Source organism: Numenius arquata, chromosome 16, assembly GCF_964106895.1.
Source record: "Numenius arquata chromosome 16, bNumArq3.hap1.1, whole genome shotgun sequence".
Classification (NCBI taxonomy): domain Eukaryota; kingdom Metazoa; phylum Chordata; class Aves; order Charadriiformes; family Scolopacidae; genus Numenius; species Numenius arquata.
In genome coordinates this window covers 3068873-3090329 of record NC_133591.1, presented here as the reverse complement: position 1 = coordinate 3090329, position 21457 = coordinate 3068873, and the positions used below count along the sequence as shown (strand labels likewise).

Below are 21457 nucleotides of genomic sequence, written 5' to 3'. Positions count from 1 at the left end.
AATTTGAGGCTGGAAGTTGCACCTGGTTTCAGTGCAAATAGTGTCAGCCTTTGCCATGTTTGCTAATTGAATCCAAATCGCTTGTCAGCGTAACATTTAGTGCTTTAGAAAACAGAAGCTTTGTGGTGTGATGGGCGCAGAACAAAACAGGGTAAAGCTTTGACATCAGGCCTTGAAAACAGAGAAATGACTAAAGTTTTTCCTGAAATCTTGCAGCATCTTTATTGAGCGTCTTACAGCTAACGGTACCAGCAGTGCCAACAGATGGCATGGAAATTTGCCTTTGACAAGCACAACAGGAATAGAACCGGCTATAACATGATCTTAAGTGATCTTAAATTAGTATTGCATGTGTGGATTTTTGGCTAAAAGTTGCTGCCCTGTGAAGAAAATGTGGTGCAAAATACTGTCAGCAAACACACGTCGCTGAGATCATTCCTGTTTCCCCTGGGGTAGAATGCTGCATTATGGACCCTTCCCTTTAATGTCTTTTTAATTTCTTTTCCAGCAAAGCGTCCAAATATTGAGAGTTTATATGCGTTAACACCACCTTCCTCCTTACCCCCCAAGGAAACACAGCCCGGTTCCCAGCCGTGAGCACACGTGGTTCCTGGGGAAGCTCTGCTGGCTGGCCTGACAATCCCACGTGTGTCACATGGATGGTAGCCCAGCGACTGAAGGTGCTATGTTTTATTAAGTAAGCCGTGATAAATAATTAAATAAGACTTTTAGAAAAGCCAAAGGTCTCAGGTGGTAGGATTGCGATCGACGTTTCTGTGGCAGCAGGAATATGGAGCTGCCGAATGGTTGTAAAAGCAAGTGCGTGCAGAGGGTCTGGTGTCATTAGAGCTGTCACCGCGCTGTCCCCCGGCGGTGCGAAGGGTCTGTGATCTCTCTTGGTCCATCGAAAGTCCCTGAAGTCTCTGGGTATAAACAGTGCCTGTACTCTGAAGCTGGCAGTATTTTAACTGACTGGAGCCCAACGAATTGGAATTATTTAACGGTCGGCTTGTAAACTCTTAGATAAATGGCAGAGCTTGGCTGCCACTTGTGATGGTGCTGGGAAGGTCTGGCTGGCACCTGGAATAATCAGGGTGTGTGTTGCTGGAAAGGTAAGAAACTGCGTCTTGCAACACTGGGTTTGATAATGTGAATTTTATAAAGGAGTCTGCTAAAAAAGGATGTTGTAGCTGTGTCGGCTAAAGCGAAAAGGCAACGTTTCATTTTCAAATGAGAAGATAAGTCTGGTTTGTGAGAGGTATTGGGCTGACAAGTTCCGCTTTAGCTGAAAAGGTGCCTTTTAGCTGCAGCGCAGGTGGTGTGATTGGACATACTGGTTTTATTATGCACTGTCCCCAGAGACTTCTGTGGGCACTGGAATGGACAGTCCAGAAGTAGAGGACTTGGGGTAATATCTTTGTGTCCTGGGGCTGGACACTGAGCCACCTTTGGTACAAGCCAACTGAAGAGCCAGAGACAAAACCAGGCCTACAGGAGAGATGGGGAGGGACTCTATCAGAGAGCGGAGCGATAGGATGAGGGGTAATAGTTTTAAACTGACAGAGGGGAGATTTGGAGGAGATCTCGGGAAGAAATCCTTTGCTGTGAGGGTGGTGAGAGCCTGGCCCAGGTTTCCCAGAGAAGCTGTGGCTGCCCCATCCCTGGAGGGGTTCAAGGCCAGGTTGGATGGGGCTTTGAGCAACCTGGTGTGGTGGGAGGTGTCCCTGCCCAGGGCAGGGGGATGGAATGAGATGATCTTCAAGGTCCCTTCCAACCCAAACCATTCTACGATTCTATGAAAACCAGCCTCGCCTTTCTGCTGGGAAATGTTCGCTGGTGTCAAAACCCTGCAGTGGGACCCTGGAGCTGCGGAGCAGGTGAATTGTGTTTGTCCTTGCGAATACAAACACTTCTAGGATTGTCTTAATATTGCATCTGCTTCACGAAGCGATCCTTTAGCATTTTATAATACCTGAGAAGTGATAATACCGTAGCGCTACATGGACAGGGGGTGTCCTGTACATACAGTCTCATACACAGTGTATGAAAAACCGTTTCCTGTCGAGCTTAACCAGAGCTTATTCCTGGAAAGAGACCTTGATTCGGAGAAGCAATTAAAGAAATGCTCGGAGTCCCCACATGGACATCTTGTGCCAAAACTAGCACTTAAAAATCCATTTTACGTGTAAAAATTAACGTCCAGATACATAATCAAAGGAGCACTTAAATACTGCAGTGAGAATGAGGAAACACCAGCTCATTAAAGAATTTGAAAAGCAAACATACGAAAGCAAACGGAGTTTAAAGCCTGTATCATCAATGTGGAGGGGGTTTCGTTGTGGTTTGGTTTTGTGTTTTTTTTTGTTTAGTTTTGGGTTGTTTTTTTTTTTTAACATGTAGAAAAGCAGATTAAACAAGTTCACGGAAAGGAAATGCACTTGAGATTTAGTGTGGAGACTTGAACGACCCATTGCCCTCCTAGTTGGAGTCTGAGAGGATACAGGCAGTGCAGGTCTGGTGTTGTATCATCTCATCCCACCCAAATCCCTGACATCCTATGCAGAGGTGGATGTTCAGAGGTAACAGAGGGAGGGGATTCTGCCCCTCTGCTCTGCTTTGGGGAGACACCCCCCCCCCCACCCCCCCAGTGCTGCCTCCAGCTCTGGGGCCACCAACATCAGAAGGACATGGACCTGTTGGAGTGGGGCTGGAGGAGGCCACGGAGATGCTGGGAGGGCTGGAGCCCCTCTGCTGTGAGGACAGGCTGAGAGAGCTGGGGGGGTTCAGCCTGGAGAAGAGAAGGCTCCGGGGAGACCTTAGAGCCACTTCCAGTACCTCAAGGGGCTCCAAGAGAGATGGGGAGGAACTCTTGATCAGAGAGTGGAGCGATAGGGGGGGAATGGTTTTAAACTGAAAGAGGGAGATCTAGATTAGATCTTAGGAAGAAATTCTTTGCTGTGAGGGTGGTGAGACCCTGGCCCAGGTTGCCCAGAGAAGCTGTGGCTGCCCCATCCCTGGAGGGGTTCAAGGCCAGGTTGGATGGGGCTTTGAGCAACCTGGTGTGGTGGGAGGTGTCCCTGCCCGGGGCAGGGGAATGGAATGAGATGATCTTTAAGGTCCCTTCCAACCCAAACCATTCTGTGATCTTCCAGGGTCCTGTCTCCAGGACCACTGAGGCTGGGTCTGGCAAACGGGCCCGTGCCAGGGATTGTCACCGCAGCCGTACGGCACAGAGCTCGCGATTCTGCAGCCCTTTTGGCAAAGTGACCGAGCTTCACCTTGAAACAGGACTGGGAAAAGGATCAAGCTGAGGACTCTGTTTGCATCTGGCTTGCTATAAACAATTGCACGGAGTTACAAGCGTGGCCAAACATATGGGAGACACTGTGCTTCAATACAGATGCCTTAAAAAACAGCGAAAGGCTTTGCAAGAAGCATGGCAGGGAAAATTGTGGCTGTAAACATCACTGAATAGTTTGGATTACGGGTTGTATGGTGACTTGCCTGGAAAAATCCAGCCAGGTAAAACAGAGTTGTGAGTCAATATTGCCTTAGACTAATAAAACCCAGAGTTATTGGTTGGCTCCTCATTCTCTGCACCTCAGTGGTTATTGTAACTGCTGTAATATTTGGCTTGTTCCACCAATGTAAATGACAGCTGGGACTGGGTACGGTTATGGAGCTGTGTTACGGGAAAATTGGACCTTGAGATGAAGCGTAACCCTGGGAATTTTGTAGCAGAGACCTAAGCCTGCATCCCTCTTCGGGGTCTGGGGGCTGTTGGGTAGGGAAGGTTCTGGTTTCATTTATTTTTGAAGGCTCAAATCCCTGGTGTGAAGTGGGTGTGCTGGGAGACCTGATGCCCCTGATGAATGCCATCACCCAAGGACCCTTCTCAGTGCCTGTGGCTCTTGGGTCCGGCTTTGAAGACAGGGCAAGAAGGTAAAAAAATTGTTTTCCTTGTAATTCAGACCTGCACGTGAAGCAAAGAAGGACTAGCTTGCTTGTTCACGCACGAGCCAGTGATTCAGACGGTGATGTCGAGACTAGCCTGTCTTCTGGTGTATTTTTGGAACTGCAATTAATGCTGTTGAGTTTGTGTGGTCACCTCGTTGTGGGGTGTCCCTGTGACCCTCTTCTCCCAGAACAGGAGGTGACTTGTCCTGGGCTCACAGCTGGAGCCAGGAGAAGGGCTTCGTTGCTGTGGAATGCTTTGTGATATTCCTCTCAAGTTTACCTACAGCTAAATTATTAGTTGCTGTTTTAATTTCCTTTCTAATAAAAGAGGAGCAAACATCTCATTTTCCTTAGACTGGCTGTAGATAAAGAGTGGGCAGCTTCATTTGTTGAGATTGTTCTGGCTACAATATGAGAATTAGCATTAAAATGCCGGAGCGCGGCATATTTAGAGGCTGTTCAAGTCTTCTCTATGGAGTGAGCCAAACGTGGGTTAGTTGGCGTTCTCCATCCCTGCAGTGTCACAAACCAGTTTTCCGGAGAGGATGCGGGAGCACCACGGCAGATGGATGCTGCTGTGGCGGCATTTGTGGTCCCAGCTTGCCGTGGTGGGGCTGGGGTCCAGGTGGGAGAGTCCTTTGGGGTCTGCAGACAACGGCTTAGGAGAGCTGTCAGGAGTTTTGGGGTTCTCTGGGTTGGAGCTGTGCCACAGATGCCAGCTGTGTCTGTTTATGGGCAAGTATTAGATTGTTTTGTTTGAAAACAAAAGGGGCCTGGAGCATCTCTCTTTTGAGGAAAGGCTGAGGGACTTGGGTCTTTTAAGTCTGGAGAAGACTGAGGGGGGATCTGATCTTAAAGGGTGGGTGTCAGGAGGATGGGGCCGGTCTTTTTTCAGTGGTGCCCAGTGACAGGACAAGACGACATGGGCACAAACTTGAACACATAAGAAGTTCCATCTCAATATGAGGAGGAACTTCATTCCTGTGAGGGTGGCAGAGCCCTGGAACGGGCAGCCCAGGGAGGTGGTGGAGTCTCCATCTCTGGAGACATTCAAACCCCACCTGGACACGGTCCTGTGCAGCCTGCTCTGGGTGGACCTGCTTTGGCAGGGGGTTGGACTAGATGATCTCCAGAGGTCCCTTTCCCACCCCGTATGATTCTGTGAAAACCTTCTTGGTATAACACTTATTTTTTGTTAGGAGACTCTTATCTACCTGTTGGGGCTTCCTATTTATTGTAAAGCTGCTCCCGATCTCCTCTAGCCCTTCATGTCAGGTGAGTCCCCTTGTTGCAGCTCCCTTTCCACTTCTATTCCTTCAGATATCTTTGATTTATTTTGTTCAGTGCGATAACCTCAGTCAATACGGAGCATATTTATTTTTTTTCTTTTAATGAGTAATTTTCCACTAAACTGCCTCCCTTGGAAGGATTTTTTTTTTGTTGTGTGCCTTGAGAGTGCAGGTTGGTTGTGCTGTGTTGGCACCAAGCTGCCGGGTCGGAGCCGGATCCCGCTGTGCTGGTTGCTCCACGGGCACTGGGTGACCAGATGGTCCCTGCCCCACGGATGGCGGTCCTGCTGGAGGTGTGACCATCACAGCAACAAGACGGCGGCTTGCGCTGAAGGGGGCTGACAAATATTTGAATAAATACTGCTTTAATTTGAATATGCTCCTCATTTGAATCGGAAGCTGGTAAGAAACTGTGTGTATTAATTCCCAAGTGTGTTTTAGGGGTTTGAAATACGGATTCTCGGTTTATGCTTTTGGGTGATTCATGGAGAGGCTGAGTTCCCTGATGGTTCCTCATCACAGTGTTGCAGGAGAAGTTTCAGATCCTGAGAACTGATGACCTGATTGGAGTTTTAAAATCCCCAATATTTTTTTTTAAAGCGGTATCTATCTGCCATGGTTAGCAGCATGGCCCCAGGAGCAGTTGTATCCTTGGAGCTGCCGGGAGGAGCAGGGAGGCAGGAACAAGCCCCTGGGACCGTGAGCAGACCTCTATCGCTGTGAGGGTACTTTTTATATCTGTGTGCTCGTGTTTTCTAGAAGATTAATTGGATATATGGGGGAGAAGTGCTCATGACCTGCTGCCAGAGGAAGCTCAGCCCAGCTAGGTGAGGGCCATGAGCTCTCTGGGCCAAGGCAGCTCGACCTGCAGGGAGAGCCTAATTTTTGGGGAATCCCCGAGGGTCCCAAGGCGACAAGGGGGTGATCAGTGGCGGTTCTTGGACCCATCAGGGTTTCTAAAGGAGGGGTTGGCATGTCTTTGTTGGACACGTGTAACATCAGGAGGAGGAAAAGGAGGAACTCTGTGCTGGTGTGCACCTGGTTGCACGTGGAGGAGAAGTGCTGCTTCCCATCTCTAATTCACCACCGCAGCCGAGGTCAAGGGACATGTCTCACTACAACGATGCAGAGAGGGACTCCTTTCCTGTTGCTGGCACTCGCTCTGTCCCCATTTCTGTTTCACGGTGTTCCTTCCGTTGTGGAAGTTTGAAATAAAACACTGCTGGAGCCGTGGAGCCGGAGTGAGGATTGTAGCTTTCCCCTTCTGCGGCGCTCAGGATGTGGCAGTGGTACCACGGGCAAAACCCTACGTTGGACGTAATAAAAAGATGGGTTTGCTAAACTCACCTGCCCTGATAAGGGGCAGCTGCAGTTTTTGGCCACTTGGCACAATAAAGCCCTGAGATGGAGGGAGCTTTTGTGTGGGTCTCTGCTTCCAGAGCCCTCCGTTCCCGGGGTGTTCCTGCAGCTGGAGTCACTGCTCTGAGCAGGAGTTGCAGGAGCTCCATCATGCTGTGCCCAGGGGAAATTCCCAGTGCTCTGAGCCACCTCCAGTCCCCAGATCCTCATCTCCGTGACATTCTCTGCTGTGAGTTCCTGACTCACTGTCAGCTCATCCGAAATCGGCGTGCGAGCCCTGCTCCCCCCAGGGTCGGGAACGGGCTCTGTTAGTCACCCGGCACCTGGAGCAGCGCGGCACAGAGAGCTGACCCGGTGGCTGTGACATCCAGAGAGATGCTTTTGGCTTTTGATACGACTTTGTGCTTAATCCATATTCGTAAAAGGATTTCCTTTATTGAGCCATCAGCTCTGCATAACTGACCTTGATTATGTCTTGCCAAGGAGTTTAATTCCCCAAATGATGCCATTAAAGGTCTCTCCTACATGCAAGGTTTGCTTGGCCAAGTCTTGACCTGCTGTTTTTTTCCTCTTCCCTGTGCCTTCAGAGGGAACATCTTGATAAGCAGAGCCTCTCTTACACCCACGTCTCTGCACCGTGAACCCTTTCCCTGGCATTTTCTGAAACCAAAGAGCGAAAAGCAAGATGTTATAGAGGCACTAGAAGATGAGATCTGGGCATGCTGGCAGCTTTGTGTTTAGAAGGCAAAATGGTTAGGAACAGAACATTTAAGGACCAAAGATTCAGCTGGATTTTTGCTAATTTCGGCAAGATTTGGGGGGGTGACAGCTGGGGATGGAAGTCACCGCCACTGGCTGTATGAGGTAGAGCACCTCGGGAGCAGGACAGCTGGGGTCTGCCTGGGAAGGTGTTTGCACCAGGGCTGTGGGGTGATGGGGGGACAGACGGAGGGATGGCAGACCCTGTGGTTGGTCTGGTATGAGCTGGCAAGGCTGTGGCGGGTACGGTGTCGAGGAAGCAATTTGAATGGAGGATGGTGGCTGGCAGAGCTTAGGGCAGTTCATGGGGCCATCAGTCTGGGGCTGCCTCCTTCATTAATAACACCTACTTCTCTGGCACTTTCTGAGCCAGGCTCAAACCCCCCTGAGCACTAATCTCCACCTCTCTCGCATGCACCTCCTGTGTCCTAACGAGGTGTGGGGGCAAATGGAGGTGTTGCTTGAGAGCCGGGGTAGCTCACAGAGCTGCTCTGCTTTCCCCTGGCAGTGCTTTGGCCCTGATCACAGGACCGTAATACCCCCACATCATCCAGCTTTAAGGGCATTTCACGTGGAATGCCACCCCGAAAATCAGAGCACCCCCAGCAGCATTCCCCCAAGTCTGTGGGCACTGTGAGAAGTCATTTCTGTTGGGAGCACGAGGTTGGTTGAGGTGCCCAGAACCATTACAGTGCGTGTTTTGGTGTTCCCTTCAGTGTCATCCTTGTAGAGAATATCTGAGTTCAGCACATCAGCAAGGGAGCTTCCAGGAGCTATAGAGGGAGGAGAGCCGGAGTGGGACTCTTTGTCAGGAGATGTAGTGACAGGACAAGGGGTAACGGTTTTAAATTGGAAGAGGGGAGATTTAGATTAGATATTAGGAGGAAATTCTTTCCTGTGAGGGTGGTGAGGCACTGGAACAGGTTGCCCAGGGAAGTTGTGGCTGCCCCATCCCTGGAAGTGTTTAAGGCCAGGCTGGATGGGGCTTTGAGCAACCTGCTCTAGTGGAGGTGTCCCTGCCCAGGGCAGGGGGATTGGGACTCGATGATCTTTAAGGTCCCTTCCAACTCTAACCATTCTATGATTCTATGAACATGGTTCCAACAGGAGACATTAAGCAAGGGTGGGGGGACACTCTGCTGGCAACCTGTGTTGGAAGCCGATCTTCAGAAATAGGAAATCAAGGCACTTTAAAAAAATCTAAAAAAAAAAAAAAATTTAAAAAAACTAAAAAAAAAAAAATCTTCTCTAATAATAACTCAACTTTGTAACCTGTAGTTGCTGTGCAGGGTTGGAACAAAGCTTGGTCCAGTCCAGTTTTCTAGCTCCAAAATACTAAGGAAACACCAGAGGCTGCGTGGGAACGTGGGCTGGGGAGCTGCGACCCGGCTCAGGTAGGGCTGTGGAGGCTGCTGGTGCCGTGGGGAGCGCTCCGTGTGGGAAGGGCGAGGGTGAGCCCTGCAGGATAATCCTCTTCTGTTGGAGCTGCTAAAGCTGAGCCAGGAGGAGCCAGTCCCGCAGCAGCGCGTTGTACCTGCTGTCTCCGAGGGGATGTGTTACAGACAGCTTTAATGCTCCACGAGTTCATTAGCACCTGCAGGGTGGGCTTGCTGCATCCCCAACACAGGTCTGAGGGGTCTGTATTCTACAAAGAGGATGTTCTTGGTGGGAGGGGAAGAGCTGGTCAGTGTCCCTGCCGGCAGGGACAGGTACTAGAGGAAGAGCAGCAGTGCTAGGAGTACTTGGATTTCTTGCTCCGATTGTCCTTGACTTCTCAGGCTCCTCTGAGCTACTTCCAGGCAGTCCTGGGGGCTTCTCTGAGGCCAGTCTGTCCTGTGCAGCCCGCTTACCTGCAGGTCTCCCCTCCCATCTTGCGTCTGCAAAACAATTATGCTCCTAATTTATGTGGCTTCCTATTTGTTTTCCTCCCGTCATCGCGGCCCTGATGTGCAGCCTACACGACAGCTTCCTTCGGATTAATTGCACTGAACTGAGTGCCAGTAACGTGTCACGAGCAGCACAGACTCAGTCAGAGGGCAGCGCCGATTGCATTGCTATGCAAATAGCATTTCTGGTCACAGTTGGTGCCAGGTGATCATTAACTTGGCACTAATGGATAGTTACAGTCATTTGGGACAGCTACGTCACATGGAATTTGTCAAATCCCCATAAAATGAAAGAATATAACAATACTGTATTATTAAGATGCCTTTTATCTAAATGATGCTTGATTCCTCCAGTGAATTCTCTGCTCGTAGTTTTCCTACTTTGAAGTTTCTCAAAACCAAAACATCTCTTTCTTATTATCTGGCTTTTTGAAATAGCTGGTGATGCTCGGCAAGCAAAGATGCAGTGATGCTCCAGGAGACCTCGTGTGCCATTAGGGGCGATTAGAGAAGTCAGAGAGCAGAGGAGGCTTCCTTACAGACACGGAACAAGCAGAGCATCTCGTGCTCAGTCCACTGCAGGTCTCCTCACTCTGGTCTATGGCTGAAATTCAATGGTTTCTCTCTTCTGTTCAACAGGTGAAGCAGATCATGGAGGAGGCGGTGACAAGGAAGTTTGTGCACGAGGACAGCAGCCACATCATCTCCTTTTGTGGTGAGTCTCTGGATGTTGATGTGAACTGGGGGGCTGGAGTACCCAGTTTTCCTGCCCGGCACTGGGGCTGTGGTACACGTGGTTCCTGGGAACACACTCCAGCTCCAGGGCCTCGTGCTGGAGCTCGGAAGGTGATTAGTGCCAGAGGATGAGTTGTTCTGGCAGAGCTCTGAGTCCCTGGGGCCTTTGCTCTGTGCTTAAAATATATTGAGATGTGTCAAAAGAGGGAAGGATGTTGGCAGTGTGTATGGTCACTTAAGAAATACTAGAAATAATATTTTTTTTTTTTTAAATTCCCTTGAGAAGTGATTCAACAGAGTCTGCTAAGTCCAAATACTTCTTTGCTGTTATGGAATAGGAATTTATGGGAAGGAATCTTCAGTCTGCATGACTGCAGGAGCAGAGAGGCTGGATGCTGCTAAAGAATTTTAAATGGAGTTTGTGGAAGATCTGCTCTGATATTGTGCAGGGTTTGGGCTTGTTTTCTGGCAGCTGTGCTCTTCACTGAACCTGCTTTTTTCACCTGTGTTTTTTTTCTGCTGGTGTGACAAGTTTGTAAATGTGGAAGCGTTTCAGAACGGATTCATCAAAATCTCAGCAAAGTGTTTTTTAAAAACCTCCCTGAAGAGCTGTTGGGTTTCTGCCTGTGATACGTGCTGAGGGCACTCTGGGCAAGGACTGCGGGGCAGGAGAGGAGGAGTATTTATATCCCAAAGGGTAGTGTGGAGCAGGAGAGAGCAGCTTTGTTCCTTGTGGCACGTGTCATGAGTTTGAGGCTGGGTCTCAGCACCCCCGGTGCAGAGCTCAGCGCATCCTCAGGAGGAGCGTGTGGGGCAGCATGTGGAGCGGCACCGTTTGTGGCAGCCCAAACTGTGGCTGCCATGGGGTAACGAGCCCAGGCTCCTCTCGGCAGCTGCTCTGTGCTGGAGAAGGCTTCTGGGGGCTGGAGAAGGCTGTATTCCTTTCTGCAGGGCACGGAGCTGCTGACAGACCTTCCCTAAGGTTAAGAAGCAGCGTTAGGGGAGGGGGGCTGGTTGTCCCCCGCAAACAATACGGCTGAAAGGGCCTTAGGAGAGATTGCTACCAGCTGCTGGGAGAGCTACGTGCCGGTTTTACCTGTGGCTTGCTGTTTGCTGCCACCTCTCCTCCCCAGGTGACAGCCAGCCAGCCCTTCGGTCCCTGCTGGAAGCCCACCATGGCTGCAAGGGGAGTCATTGCTCCTGCAAGCCAAGGAGCCTGGGCAAGTTTGGGGTGTCTGCTCGGCATTGGAGGTTTGAGACAGAGATGTGCACCTCACAGGGTCCTTGGCCAAGCAAGTTTAAAGGGCAAAGGAAGAAACTCCTCTGTCACCCTGTAGCTCAGCCCTGAAGGTGCCAGGGAACCTCTCTGCTCTGACACCACGAGCCCTGGCTTCCAGGTAAGGGGGTGGGCAACCCGTGGCCGTTTGGAGCCTGATCTGTTCGCCCTGCCCGTGGCTCTCAGCAGAGATTTTTGCTCAGTTACAACCGTCTGTGCTTCCAGCAGGCCCAGACCGGGGCCATGTGGCTGCTGCTGAGCGAACGCTGCGGAGGGGAAGCAGCCCTCCTCCGTTTGCAAATAGCCGAAGGGCAGCTTGCTAATTTAGAGGCTGGGAAGAAAATGACAGAAGTGATGACAAGCAGCTTTTGAAGAAGTTGCTCCGAGGAGGCTCGTGCAGCACTGTTGCCACTGAGTAAGGCTGTAGCATCCACAGACAGGCACAAAAAAGAAAGAGAAGGGAGCTGTGAGGTCTCTTTTTTTTTTTTTTTTTTTTTTTTTTTCCTGCTTTGGAGAGCAAATGGGCTGCCTTTTCCCTTTACTCCTGGGCCCTCGTGTGAGATAGATGCAGATGCTTGTTTCAGGCCTGTGTGCCTTTGTGTGCTCTCCACCGCATGGCATCGAAAGAGCAGAACAGACTTCAAGGTGTGACTCATTCTCTGCTTTTCTGTGCAGCACGAGGCTTTGCAGCCTGGAATTATTTATAGCCTCCTGCCACACGGAGCTGAGGCATCCAGGCACGAAGGGCTCGTTGATTCCTTCTGGCTTCTTAATGATGCTGCTGCGCTTTCACTGGCTTGTGGTGTCTACACCTTCTGCTGTTGCTCTCTCGTTGGAATGGTGCGTGCGCCTTCCTTGGTGTTGTGGCTCTCCGTGAGCCGGGAGAGCTTATAAATAACCTCTTTTCCCTGGCAGGCAGAGCGTGCTGCGAGGCTGGTTCTGGGTAAGCAGAGCTGCCCTTTTCTCTGGGGAGAACTGCCTTCCTCGCAGAGCCCTCCTCATCCTCTGCGCAGCCAGCGTACCGCAAACCCCTTCTGATGAGACCAGTGGTCTGGCAGGAAAGGGCAACCACCCTGTTTTGCCTGCAAGGGAAGGGTTTGAAGCAGACAAACACGAGTTGGCATCTGTCACGTTCACGCTGCCCTGGGAGGCTGATGGAGAGCCGGCAGCGGGGCTGGGGGTCTGCGTGAGCCGAGGGGTTTGTTGTCCACATCAGTGCTAAGGCTGCCTTTATTCTCAACCCCTGAGTGGTTTGAATCCTGCCAGACCACCCTCCGGATCTCAGAAATAGCTTCAGTCTTTTGCCAAGAATCAAAACTCCCTCCTTTCCTGGGTGCAGCTGCCTAGAGCCCCTGCGCTGTGTGTCTCTGCCGTAGGTTATATCCTTAGGGATGGGGAGAATCTCTTCACAGTGTCTGTTTGCAGTGGTGACAGTAAGTGATGAACGGGGCTCAAAAATCATAAGGTTAGAAAAGAACCTACCTTTATACCTGCATTTAGCGTGGACAGGGCGCTCTTAGTTTATGTGCTCAAACCTCTGAGCCCTTGGGCGAGTACAGGGAGAGGTTTTCCTATGGAGACTCCACATTTGTGTGTAGTTTTGCCAGCAGAAGTAGTGTTTTGGAGGAGTTTGCCCTACGGCGTTGAGGACAGATGCTGATGATCGCTCCATCGTGCTGGAGCACGCTGGAAGGCTTTTCTCCAGTGCGGGTTTTCTCCCTCCTGCAGCTCCCCAGCTGGCAGGGAGGTGTGATGCACTGGCCGAAAGGTGAGCAACACATTTTGCCGCTCTCTCGCATGAACGTGAGTGCTCTTGCTCGTCTGCTGGAAATTCAGAGTGGAACTGGTGGCACGTTGCACCGTGTCCGGCAGCTCTGGTGCCCAGCTGCACCGGGTGAACGTCGGAGCCCATCCAGGCTGGCGCTCGCTGCAGAGGTCACCTCTGAAGAGCTAGAGATGGCTCCTCAAGAACAGGAAAATCCCCAAAAATACAAATTGGAGGAGGGTGTGACAGTGCCCTGCCCAGCTGAAGCTCAGCTCCAAAAGCAGAAAGCTGATGTTGGCAGTGTGGTCCCCCAGAGACCTCACCCTCAGTTCAGTCTCAGTGGAGAGGGGAAACCACCCCAGATTTTGAAGGTGCTGCTGTGATTTGCTGTATGTCAGCATAACCTTACATCCCCAAAACAAATCTGTGGCTTTTCTGCTTGCAATTCCACTTCTAGCTGGCTCCTGAACTCACTTGTCTGGGGTTGATGACTGCAGTTCCACCACAGGAGGTTAGCAGAAGAGATCTCCCTGAGCTTTCGGGAGATACCTGCTCCATGGCTGGGTACTCTACAATGGGTATGACTGGGTTCAGTCTCAGCCATGTAGGGTTGTTTGTGTCTGTTACTTGGATTTCAGCTTTGGAGCTCTGAACAAACGAATGAAGGGATGTGGGGTGATTTCAGCGTGTGTGAGGGAAAGGTGGGTCTTCTTGCATTTGGTCCCAAAGCCATGACGCAGTTTGGTCTTACTTTGCAGCTGCAAATTGGGACAGGTAGGAAGACCCATCCATGTGATTTGTACCATCTCTGGGCTTCAGGAGGGTTTGTGCAGGGCTTTAGTTAAAAACTGTGTACCTATCCAGCAGCTCTGAATGGCTGGGTTTGGGTGAGCAGGACTTGGCTGGCCCAAACGCATTGCTTTTCTGCCTTTTTTAGTACAGGACGTGTCTCGCAGCCCCTCAGATGCTGCACGCCTGCCCTGCCTGCTCAGCGGTGAACTCGGGCATTAAGAAGAGCAGAGATAATGAGAGCATCTCTCAGCCCTGGGAGCTGCTGTTGATGGATCTGCATGAAATACCTTTTTTAATGTCTCCATAGAGTTGTTCAGCTGTAGGAAAAAATGCCTTTCCAAACGAGAGGCGAATCGGTGGCTGCAGGGAAGGCTCTGCAGCGCCGGGTTCCTGGGGAAGGAGGGGTGCCAGGGTGCCAGAAAGCTTGTTGTCAGACCTGTATCGATAGCCTGCAGAACTGTGGGTCTGTGTAATTTTCCAGTGCTTTGATCAGCCTGTTTAATAAGTCTGTGTTTGACACTAGGCATCCATCCTGAGCCCTCCCAGGGGACTCCAGCAAACAGATTGCCAGTGGAGCCTGTACGTGTGCGTGTCTTTCTGTGGAGTCATCGCTGGCTCCCATCGCCGGCAGAGCCAGCTCCCTGGGCTCCTCGTTTGCTGCTTGCCCAGGCAGAGAGCCCAACAGGAGAAGGCAAGCGGCCAGAGCTTTCTGGCCACTCGCTGTGGTCTGGTGAGTCCCTGAGGCTGCCTTTCGGCAGAACCCAGTGCAAGGAGCCATGCAAAGCCTTGCACGGGGACTTTACTGACGGCTACCAGCTGCAAGGAGTCACCAGCGAGCTGGGAGGACCTCCCAAGCCACACTGAGCTGCTGGCGTTGCCTGTGGTTCATCCCCAGGTTCTCTATTGCCTTTAGGTTTTTTGTGGAAAATGCTTGTGTGAACATTGAGATTTTTTTTTTTTTTCCCCATTTCCTCTACTGCTTTAGAAATCCTAGGTGTGCCAATCTCTTGCTCCTGGGCTTTCTTGTTCTTGCTTGGACCATGCCAGCACAGGGGGATCAGGGGGTGAAATCTTCTCTTCCAGCCTTTCCCATCCCTCAGACTGGGCTGAAGGGAAAACTTCAGGGAGTTGTTTGGTTTCTCTACAGTCTTCAAGAAAGCTGTGAGGAGGATGGCAGCCTGTTTGTCTGCATAGCAGAGCAATTGTCCTACCTCCAGAAGATGCTTGTTTGTTGTCTTGTGTCTGACGAGGATGTTTTCCTGAAGGCCAGGTGGGGGTGTCCTCTGCCTTAAAATATATCCTCTGTGAGGTTTTACCTCCTGTCCTTCCATCTAGCTTAATGATGGTGGCTGGAGTGGTGAGCACACTGGAGAGAAAGGAGTGGGACTGGTGAGCTGAGCTTGCAGAAGGACCCCAAGTCTGGTGTGCTGTTGGCAGTGCCCTCCCCAGTGACACTGCAAAAGCCTGTCCTCTGTCCCAGGCTTGGCTGGGGCTGCTGGTCCCGTAGACAAACCGGTCACCTGAGATGGTTTCAGACCCCTTTAGCCAGGGGAGCAGAGAAGATGCATTGCTGTGTGGCCACACTTAGCTTCAAGCTGTTAAACCACAGATAAACTGTTTACTCCCACAGGCTTAAACTGAGCGACTGTACGAGCAGGCTCTTGGCAGCTCCTGATCCATGCAATTACTGCCACATCACGAGCTGGTGGCTCCTCTGCTGGGAAAAATCACTGCTCTGGTACCAATGATCGTGCTGCTGTGGACCTGGAAGCACCAGCTTCCAGGATGCAACCTCTGTGTGTGCTGAGATTTCCCAGCGTTAACATCAATTTGTTTGCAATCAGGATACTGCGTAGCGGAGCTGGATCCCGGCATTTTCAGAACAAAGGGCTGCGAGCACAGTGGTCTGGGTCCCTTCTCCTGCTCTGTTTTATGAATGAACAAAGCACTCTGAGAAATCCAGCCGCCAGCTTGGCACATCGTCACAGACTGCTCGCTCCTGCGGGCACAGAGATACCACCTCTGTGGTCTGGAAGCTGCACGTTCCCATTTCATCACCGGTCTAGTAAGGTCTCTCTAGGCTGTTGGTTGGTCAGATAAGTGAGCACAAGACAAGTTAGTCTGCCTGACTAGTCCCTCTCAGGAGATCTCAGGGAGACCCTGGATCTACTTTAACAGGCAGAAATTAACTCTCCATTGAAGTATGTTCATCATGGAATGGTTTGGGTTGGAAAGGACCTTAAATATCATTGAGTTCCAACCCTCCTGCCCTGGGCAGGGACACCTCCCACCACACCAGGTTGCTCAAAGCCCCGTCCAGCCTGGCCTTGAACCCCTCCAGGGATGGGGCAGCCACAGCTTCTCTGGGCAACCTGGGCCAGGGTCTCACCACCCTCACAGCAAAGAATTTCTTCCCAATATCTAATCTAAATTTCCCCTCTTCCAGTTTAAAACCATTACCCCTCATCCTATCGCTCCACTGTGATAAAGAGTCCCTCCCCATCTCTCCTGTAGCCCCTTTAGGGACTGGAAGGGTCTCTAAGGTCTCTCTGGAGCCTTCTCTTCTCCAGGCTGAACAATGCCAACTCTCTCTGTCTTCATAGGAGAGGTTCCACCAGCCCTCGCAGCATCTTTGTGGGCCTCCGCTGGACTTGTTCGCACACCTGCAGTTCATGCCCAGTTCAGATTAGCCAAACTTCTAATAGACGCCACCAAAAACTGAAATTGTACCTCTGTATAGTCAGCAGAACTGATGGCTCTGTGGGCAGAAAAGCTGTACCACTGTCTGCTGCTTTGGGCCAGAAGACATCTGGGTTCCCCAGTCTCCTGCCTGCTCAGGCAGGAATAGAATGTGGCACTGGTTTCCTCTTGGGAAACCTCTCTGCTGTGGAGTAAGGAGATGGATGCAGAGAGAGACCGGCTGTTGTGATGTGGGCTGTGAGTTCTCCTGCCGCTTCAGTGACGACTTTGCTCTGTTGCAGCTGCGGTGGAAGCCTGTGTCCTGTACGGCTTGAAGCGGAGGGCGGCGGGATTCCTACGCAGCAACAAGATAGCAGCTCTGTTTATGAAGGTGGGCAAGAGCTTTCCTCTGGCAGAGGAGCTTTGCAAGAAGGTGCAAGACCTGGAGCAGCTCATTGAGAATGCGTAAGGCACCGGCATCGCTGTTACCCCACCGGTCGCCTGCGTTTCGGTGTGGGTGTGTAGTTTGGGTATGGCTGTGGGTTGCAATGTCCAACTTGAGCCCCTCTGCAGGAGGAATTGCCCTTTCAGTGGAGCCAGACTCCTGTCTTGGGCTTTTGATACCTTTGAACTGGCTGTTTTTCTTGGAGACTGTAAGTTACAGTTGTGGTTTAAGCTAGGATGGACAAGTTCTTACCTCCTCCACCCCTTTTCTTGTGCTTAGGAGCAGCTAAGCATGTTTGCTCCTGAGCTGTCACGGTTTATGGACCAGTGCACTAAGCCAACTGGAACCAAATGTGGTCTGCCTCGATGTGCAGGGCTTGAACCTGCTGTAATTCAGCCTCTGTTTGAGAGTGGCTTACTCATCCTTGGACGGGAACCAGGGAGATGGATGGTGCCGCTACCTGGGGGCAGGAATTTTTATGCCGCTCTTTGCTTGTGACCTGCTGTCCTCAGGTACCAGGGGAAGAGGACTCCGCTGAGCCAGAGGCTTGTTCTAGGGTGCATTTACAGTGGGGAAACCTATTTACTGACGTCAGTTTTCAAGTACAGATGTGGGCCTTCTGGAGCAGGGGTGGAATAGATGAAGGGAGCGGTCTCCAGAGCCTTGTCCCCATGCAGTTTCCTGGGCATCCCCCAGCCACCGCAGTCAGCACTGCTGAAACCCCGACTCCCTGCCCCACGAGGTGCTGTGAGTGCCCTGTGCTCCTGCAGTGCTCAGCGATAAGATGTTGTTGTCTTTTGCCTTGTACTTCTAAAGACGAAATCAAGTCCAGGGCGTCCCGGAGAATGTGCGCAAGATGCCGAAGCTGCCCAACCTGTCTCCTCAAGCCATCAAGCACCTCTGGATCCGCACAGCCCTCTTTGAGAAGGTCTTGGATAAAATCGTGCATTACTTGGTAGAAAACAGCAGGTGAGTGCTGGCACAGGCCAACCATTTGCCCCTCCAAACTCTCTACCAGCATCTGCCCTGGAGTAGTTGCTGGCTGAGCTGTGTTGAAGTGGGCCAGAGAAGTCCCTGGATGGGACAGGCCAGTCCCTGCTGCTGGTGGCCACCGTACACTCCCTAAAATAAAGACAGGCCACCCTTGCTCTGCTGACAGCCAGGTTGTTGGGGACTGCATCGTCCTTGTCATCTGAAAACTCCTTGCCATGGTGTCCCCTCTTGGGGAGGTGTCATCTCCAGTCCTCGGGATGTTTTGTTAGGAGATGGTGATGCTTCCAATGTGCTTCGGGAGGGCATCTGTTCCCCAGGAATTTCACAGTGAGCAGAAACAGCCTGTTAAGGGCTTCTTGCCCTCTCACCATCAAGGAGTGATACAGAAAGAGAAGGGCATTACAGTGATTTAAAATTACTGTCTCTGCCATTATGCAGTCCCAGGGGGCTGAAATGCTACAGCATTCTGCTCTCTTTTATTTCTTCTAGTAAGTACTATGAGAAAGAAGCTCTCCTGATGGATCCTGTGGATGGGCCAATTCTTGCATCTTTATTGGGTAACACTTTCCTCTTGCCCTACTTCGATAGCTTGCTTTTCAAACCTGTGTTCCCAGTTCTGTGATCTGGGATGTGAAATGCAATTGTTTTCTAGTAAGAACTTCAGAAAGCTTAGTAGCCCTAGACAGGTAGTCCTGTGGAATGGTTGTAAAGACCACATGATGCCCAACTGCTGAGCAGTGAATAGAGATGGAGAGTCTTAAGGCTGAGCCTGGGGTTTCCTTTTCTTGCCAGGCTTCAGTAACAGTGATGGGCATAAACCAGGGCTGGGGCCAAGGTCTGGGAAGCAGGAGGGAACTGCAGCGCAGGACTTGGCATGTTCAGTGCGTTATTGCTCCTGACCCCTCTGAATTCTTCACTGCTGTTACCGCAAAATCATAGAGTGGTTTGGGTTGGAAGGGACCTTAAAGACCATCTAGTTCCAACCCCCTGCCAATCCAGCAGCAATGTGTGCTAAGCCTGGTGCTTGTTGCCTGCTGTCCCGCCAGCCCTGCTCTGAGACGCTGGGCTCCAGGGATCTGAGAAGTGACCACAGTCCTTGGAACGACACCGATGGCTTCCTTATGTTTGCCCTTTTCTTCTCTGTGCAGTGGGGCCCTGTGCGCTGGAGTACACGAAGATGAAGACGGCTGACCACTTCTGGACAGACCCCTCAGCTGACGAGCTGGTTCAGAGGCACCGGATCCACAGCTCGCACTGTCGCCAGGACTCACCCACCAAGCGCCCGGCGCTCTGCGTGAGTCGGGGACAGCCGGGCCAGGAGGGACAGTCCCCAGCAGTGTGATGCACGGGCACTGCCAGGGCTTGGGGCTCCACCTGCTTCAAAAGGGCTGTGAAACCCTCAGATGAGAGAAGGTAGAAAAGTGCAGTTACTTGAAGTCTCCAAGCCAGAAGTGCCGGGAACATGGGCTATGGAGACTGCAGGTGTGCCGGCCCAAGGCAGCGCTGCACCTTGGGGTTCTCCACCCTTTGGGAACAGCGTGTTAGATTGAAAAGCAAAGGCAGCTGAAGTCTGCTCTGTTTACTGCAAACAAAGCACACTCTTGGGGCTTCTCTAAGTACAGCATCAGGCTTGGCCAGAGCCAGGAATCCTCTTAAGAGGACATAAAGGGAAAGATTTCTAGTAGGGACTTTCTTAAGTGTAAAAGCGTGGAGGGAAAGAGCTTTCAGGAGAAGCTTTTTGAAAGCAAGAGGTGTCTGTGCTGAGCTCACGTTTGTAGGTGGATCTCTTCCAGATTCAGAAGAGGCATTCGAGTGGCAGTATGGATGACCGGCCCTCACTGTCTGCCAGGGACTACGTGGAGTCGCTGCACCAGAATTCCCGAGCCACGCTCCTCTACGGCAAGAACAACGTCCTGGTGCAGCCGGTAAGTACCTGCTGGGGCATCTGGGTTTTACAACACTGCTCTGCTCCCCGCCAGGAAATTCCACCCCAAGTTGCTCTTTGACGGAGAAAAGCACAGGCTCTTTTCTAATCTGGGAGGGCAGCGACTGGGCTGCGTTTGCTGAGGTCCTGGTAATGGATCCTCCCAACTGAATGGAAGAGCTCTTCTGTCTGAGTAGAAACAGACTCCTCTCTTGGCCACAAAACACCGCCTCCTGTCCCTTCCTGCTTATTGTAGTCGAATAAATGAAATGCAGACTGCTTAAGTGGAGCTGTTAAGTTTGCCTCAGCTGAGCAGCTGCTCCCGGCCCTTTTCCAAGCTGGTGAGGTGTCCTCTTGTCTCCGCTGGGAGGTTTTGCAGGGCCACCATGGGTTTGTCACTGTTGGTGAGTGGATGGGCTCAGGGGCAGCAGGCAGGGCTGTGTTACGGTCCAGGGCTGTGCTCCAGGGCACGGCTCAGCTTCAGGTAGCCTGGGGTGGTGGTTCTGGTTTCTTTCAGCCTGTTCTCACCAGCTCCCTCTCTCCCTGTGTTTCTTTTTCTCAAGCGAGATGACATGGAGGCAATCCCGGGATATCTGTCCCTTCACCAAACTGCCGACATCATGGCTCTGAAGTGGACTCCCAACCAGCTGATGAACGGCTCTGTGGGGGACCTGGACTATGAGAAGAGGTGACTGTCACCGAGTGCACCCTGTCGTGGGGTGGAGGGGAGGCAAATGTTCCCCGGGTTCAGAATTTGGATCTGGTGTCCAAGGCCATCGATGAGTTTTCCCACTGAGTGCAGAACAAATCAGTCGTCCTTGAGTCTGTAAGAGGAGAAGGGAGGGGGAAGAGGCCTGAGGTGGTGGGAGAGGTGGCTGCGGGAGGTGGTGTGAGGTGCTGTGGTGTTGCTGGGAAGCGTTCAGCGAGGGAACTGGTGGGTGCTTGTTCTGAGAGACACAAAGTGGTTTCGTTTACTGCCCTTGGGGAATTCCCCAGGAGAATGCCCTCTCTACACACTAAGCATTGCTTTCGGATTTATCGTGGTTATTTTCATCTGGGGAGCTGAGGAGCTCATAAATAGGGAAGTAGGAAGAGTATCTGCAGAGAGAGGGGACACGAGTGGTTCCCAGATAATCATACCTTGGTGGCAGAGTCTGGGACATTTTGTGGTGTTGTATTCCCACGTGGTCCCACGTGCAGGTATTCAAAGTCCTTTGGATTTAACTGAGTCCCTGGAGCTTATTCCTCCAAAGGGCCTGAAGTCTGCTTAGTTTGCTGGGCAGGGTGGATTGCCGTGTCCTTTTGCCTGGGATTGCCTTACGGGGCTCCTGGCATTTCTCTTGAGAGCTGCAGTCGTTTTAACAAACGGCAGAATCGTGCCAGGTCCCAATTTGCCTGAGAAATGGAGCAAAGGAAAAAAATCCCTTTCCACCAGCAAGTACTCCAGGAAAGCTGGAATGTTTAGGACACTGATTCTTTGACCTGGGGTAAAGGTCGTCTTCAGCAAAACTTGTTCTCAGTTTTGTTTATTCTCAATTGTAGTTTTCGGGATTTTGTTTACCTGTGTTCTTTTCATCTCCCCTTCCTTCTTGGCCCTT

The 21457-nt window shown here is 51.4% G+C and overlaps 1 protein-coding gene across 1 annotated transcript in view; it reads left to right on the top strand.

Annotated features, from left to right (window-relative positions):
• Nucleotides 1-21457, top strand: part of SGSM1 (small G protein signaling modulator 1) — a 42831-nt gene that overhangs the window by 6030 nt on the left and 15344 nt on the right. The window contains exons 3-9 of the mRNA XM_074159779.1: nucleotides 9890-9965; nucleotides 16800-16962; nucleotides 17759-17911; nucleotides 18425-18492; nucleotides 19084-19229; nucleotides 19729-19860; nucleotides 20423-20547. Of these exons, the coding sequence (XP_074015880.1) occupies nucleotides 9890-9965; nucleotides 16800-16962; nucleotides 17759-17911; nucleotides 18425-18492; nucleotides 19084-19229; nucleotides 19729-19860; nucleotides 20423-20547 (863 nt within the window). The remainder of the gene's footprint in view (nucleotides 1-9889; nucleotides 9966-16799; nucleotides 16963-17758; nucleotides 17912-18424; nucleotides 18493-19083; nucleotides 19230-19728; nucleotides 19861-20422; nucleotides 20548-21457) is intronic.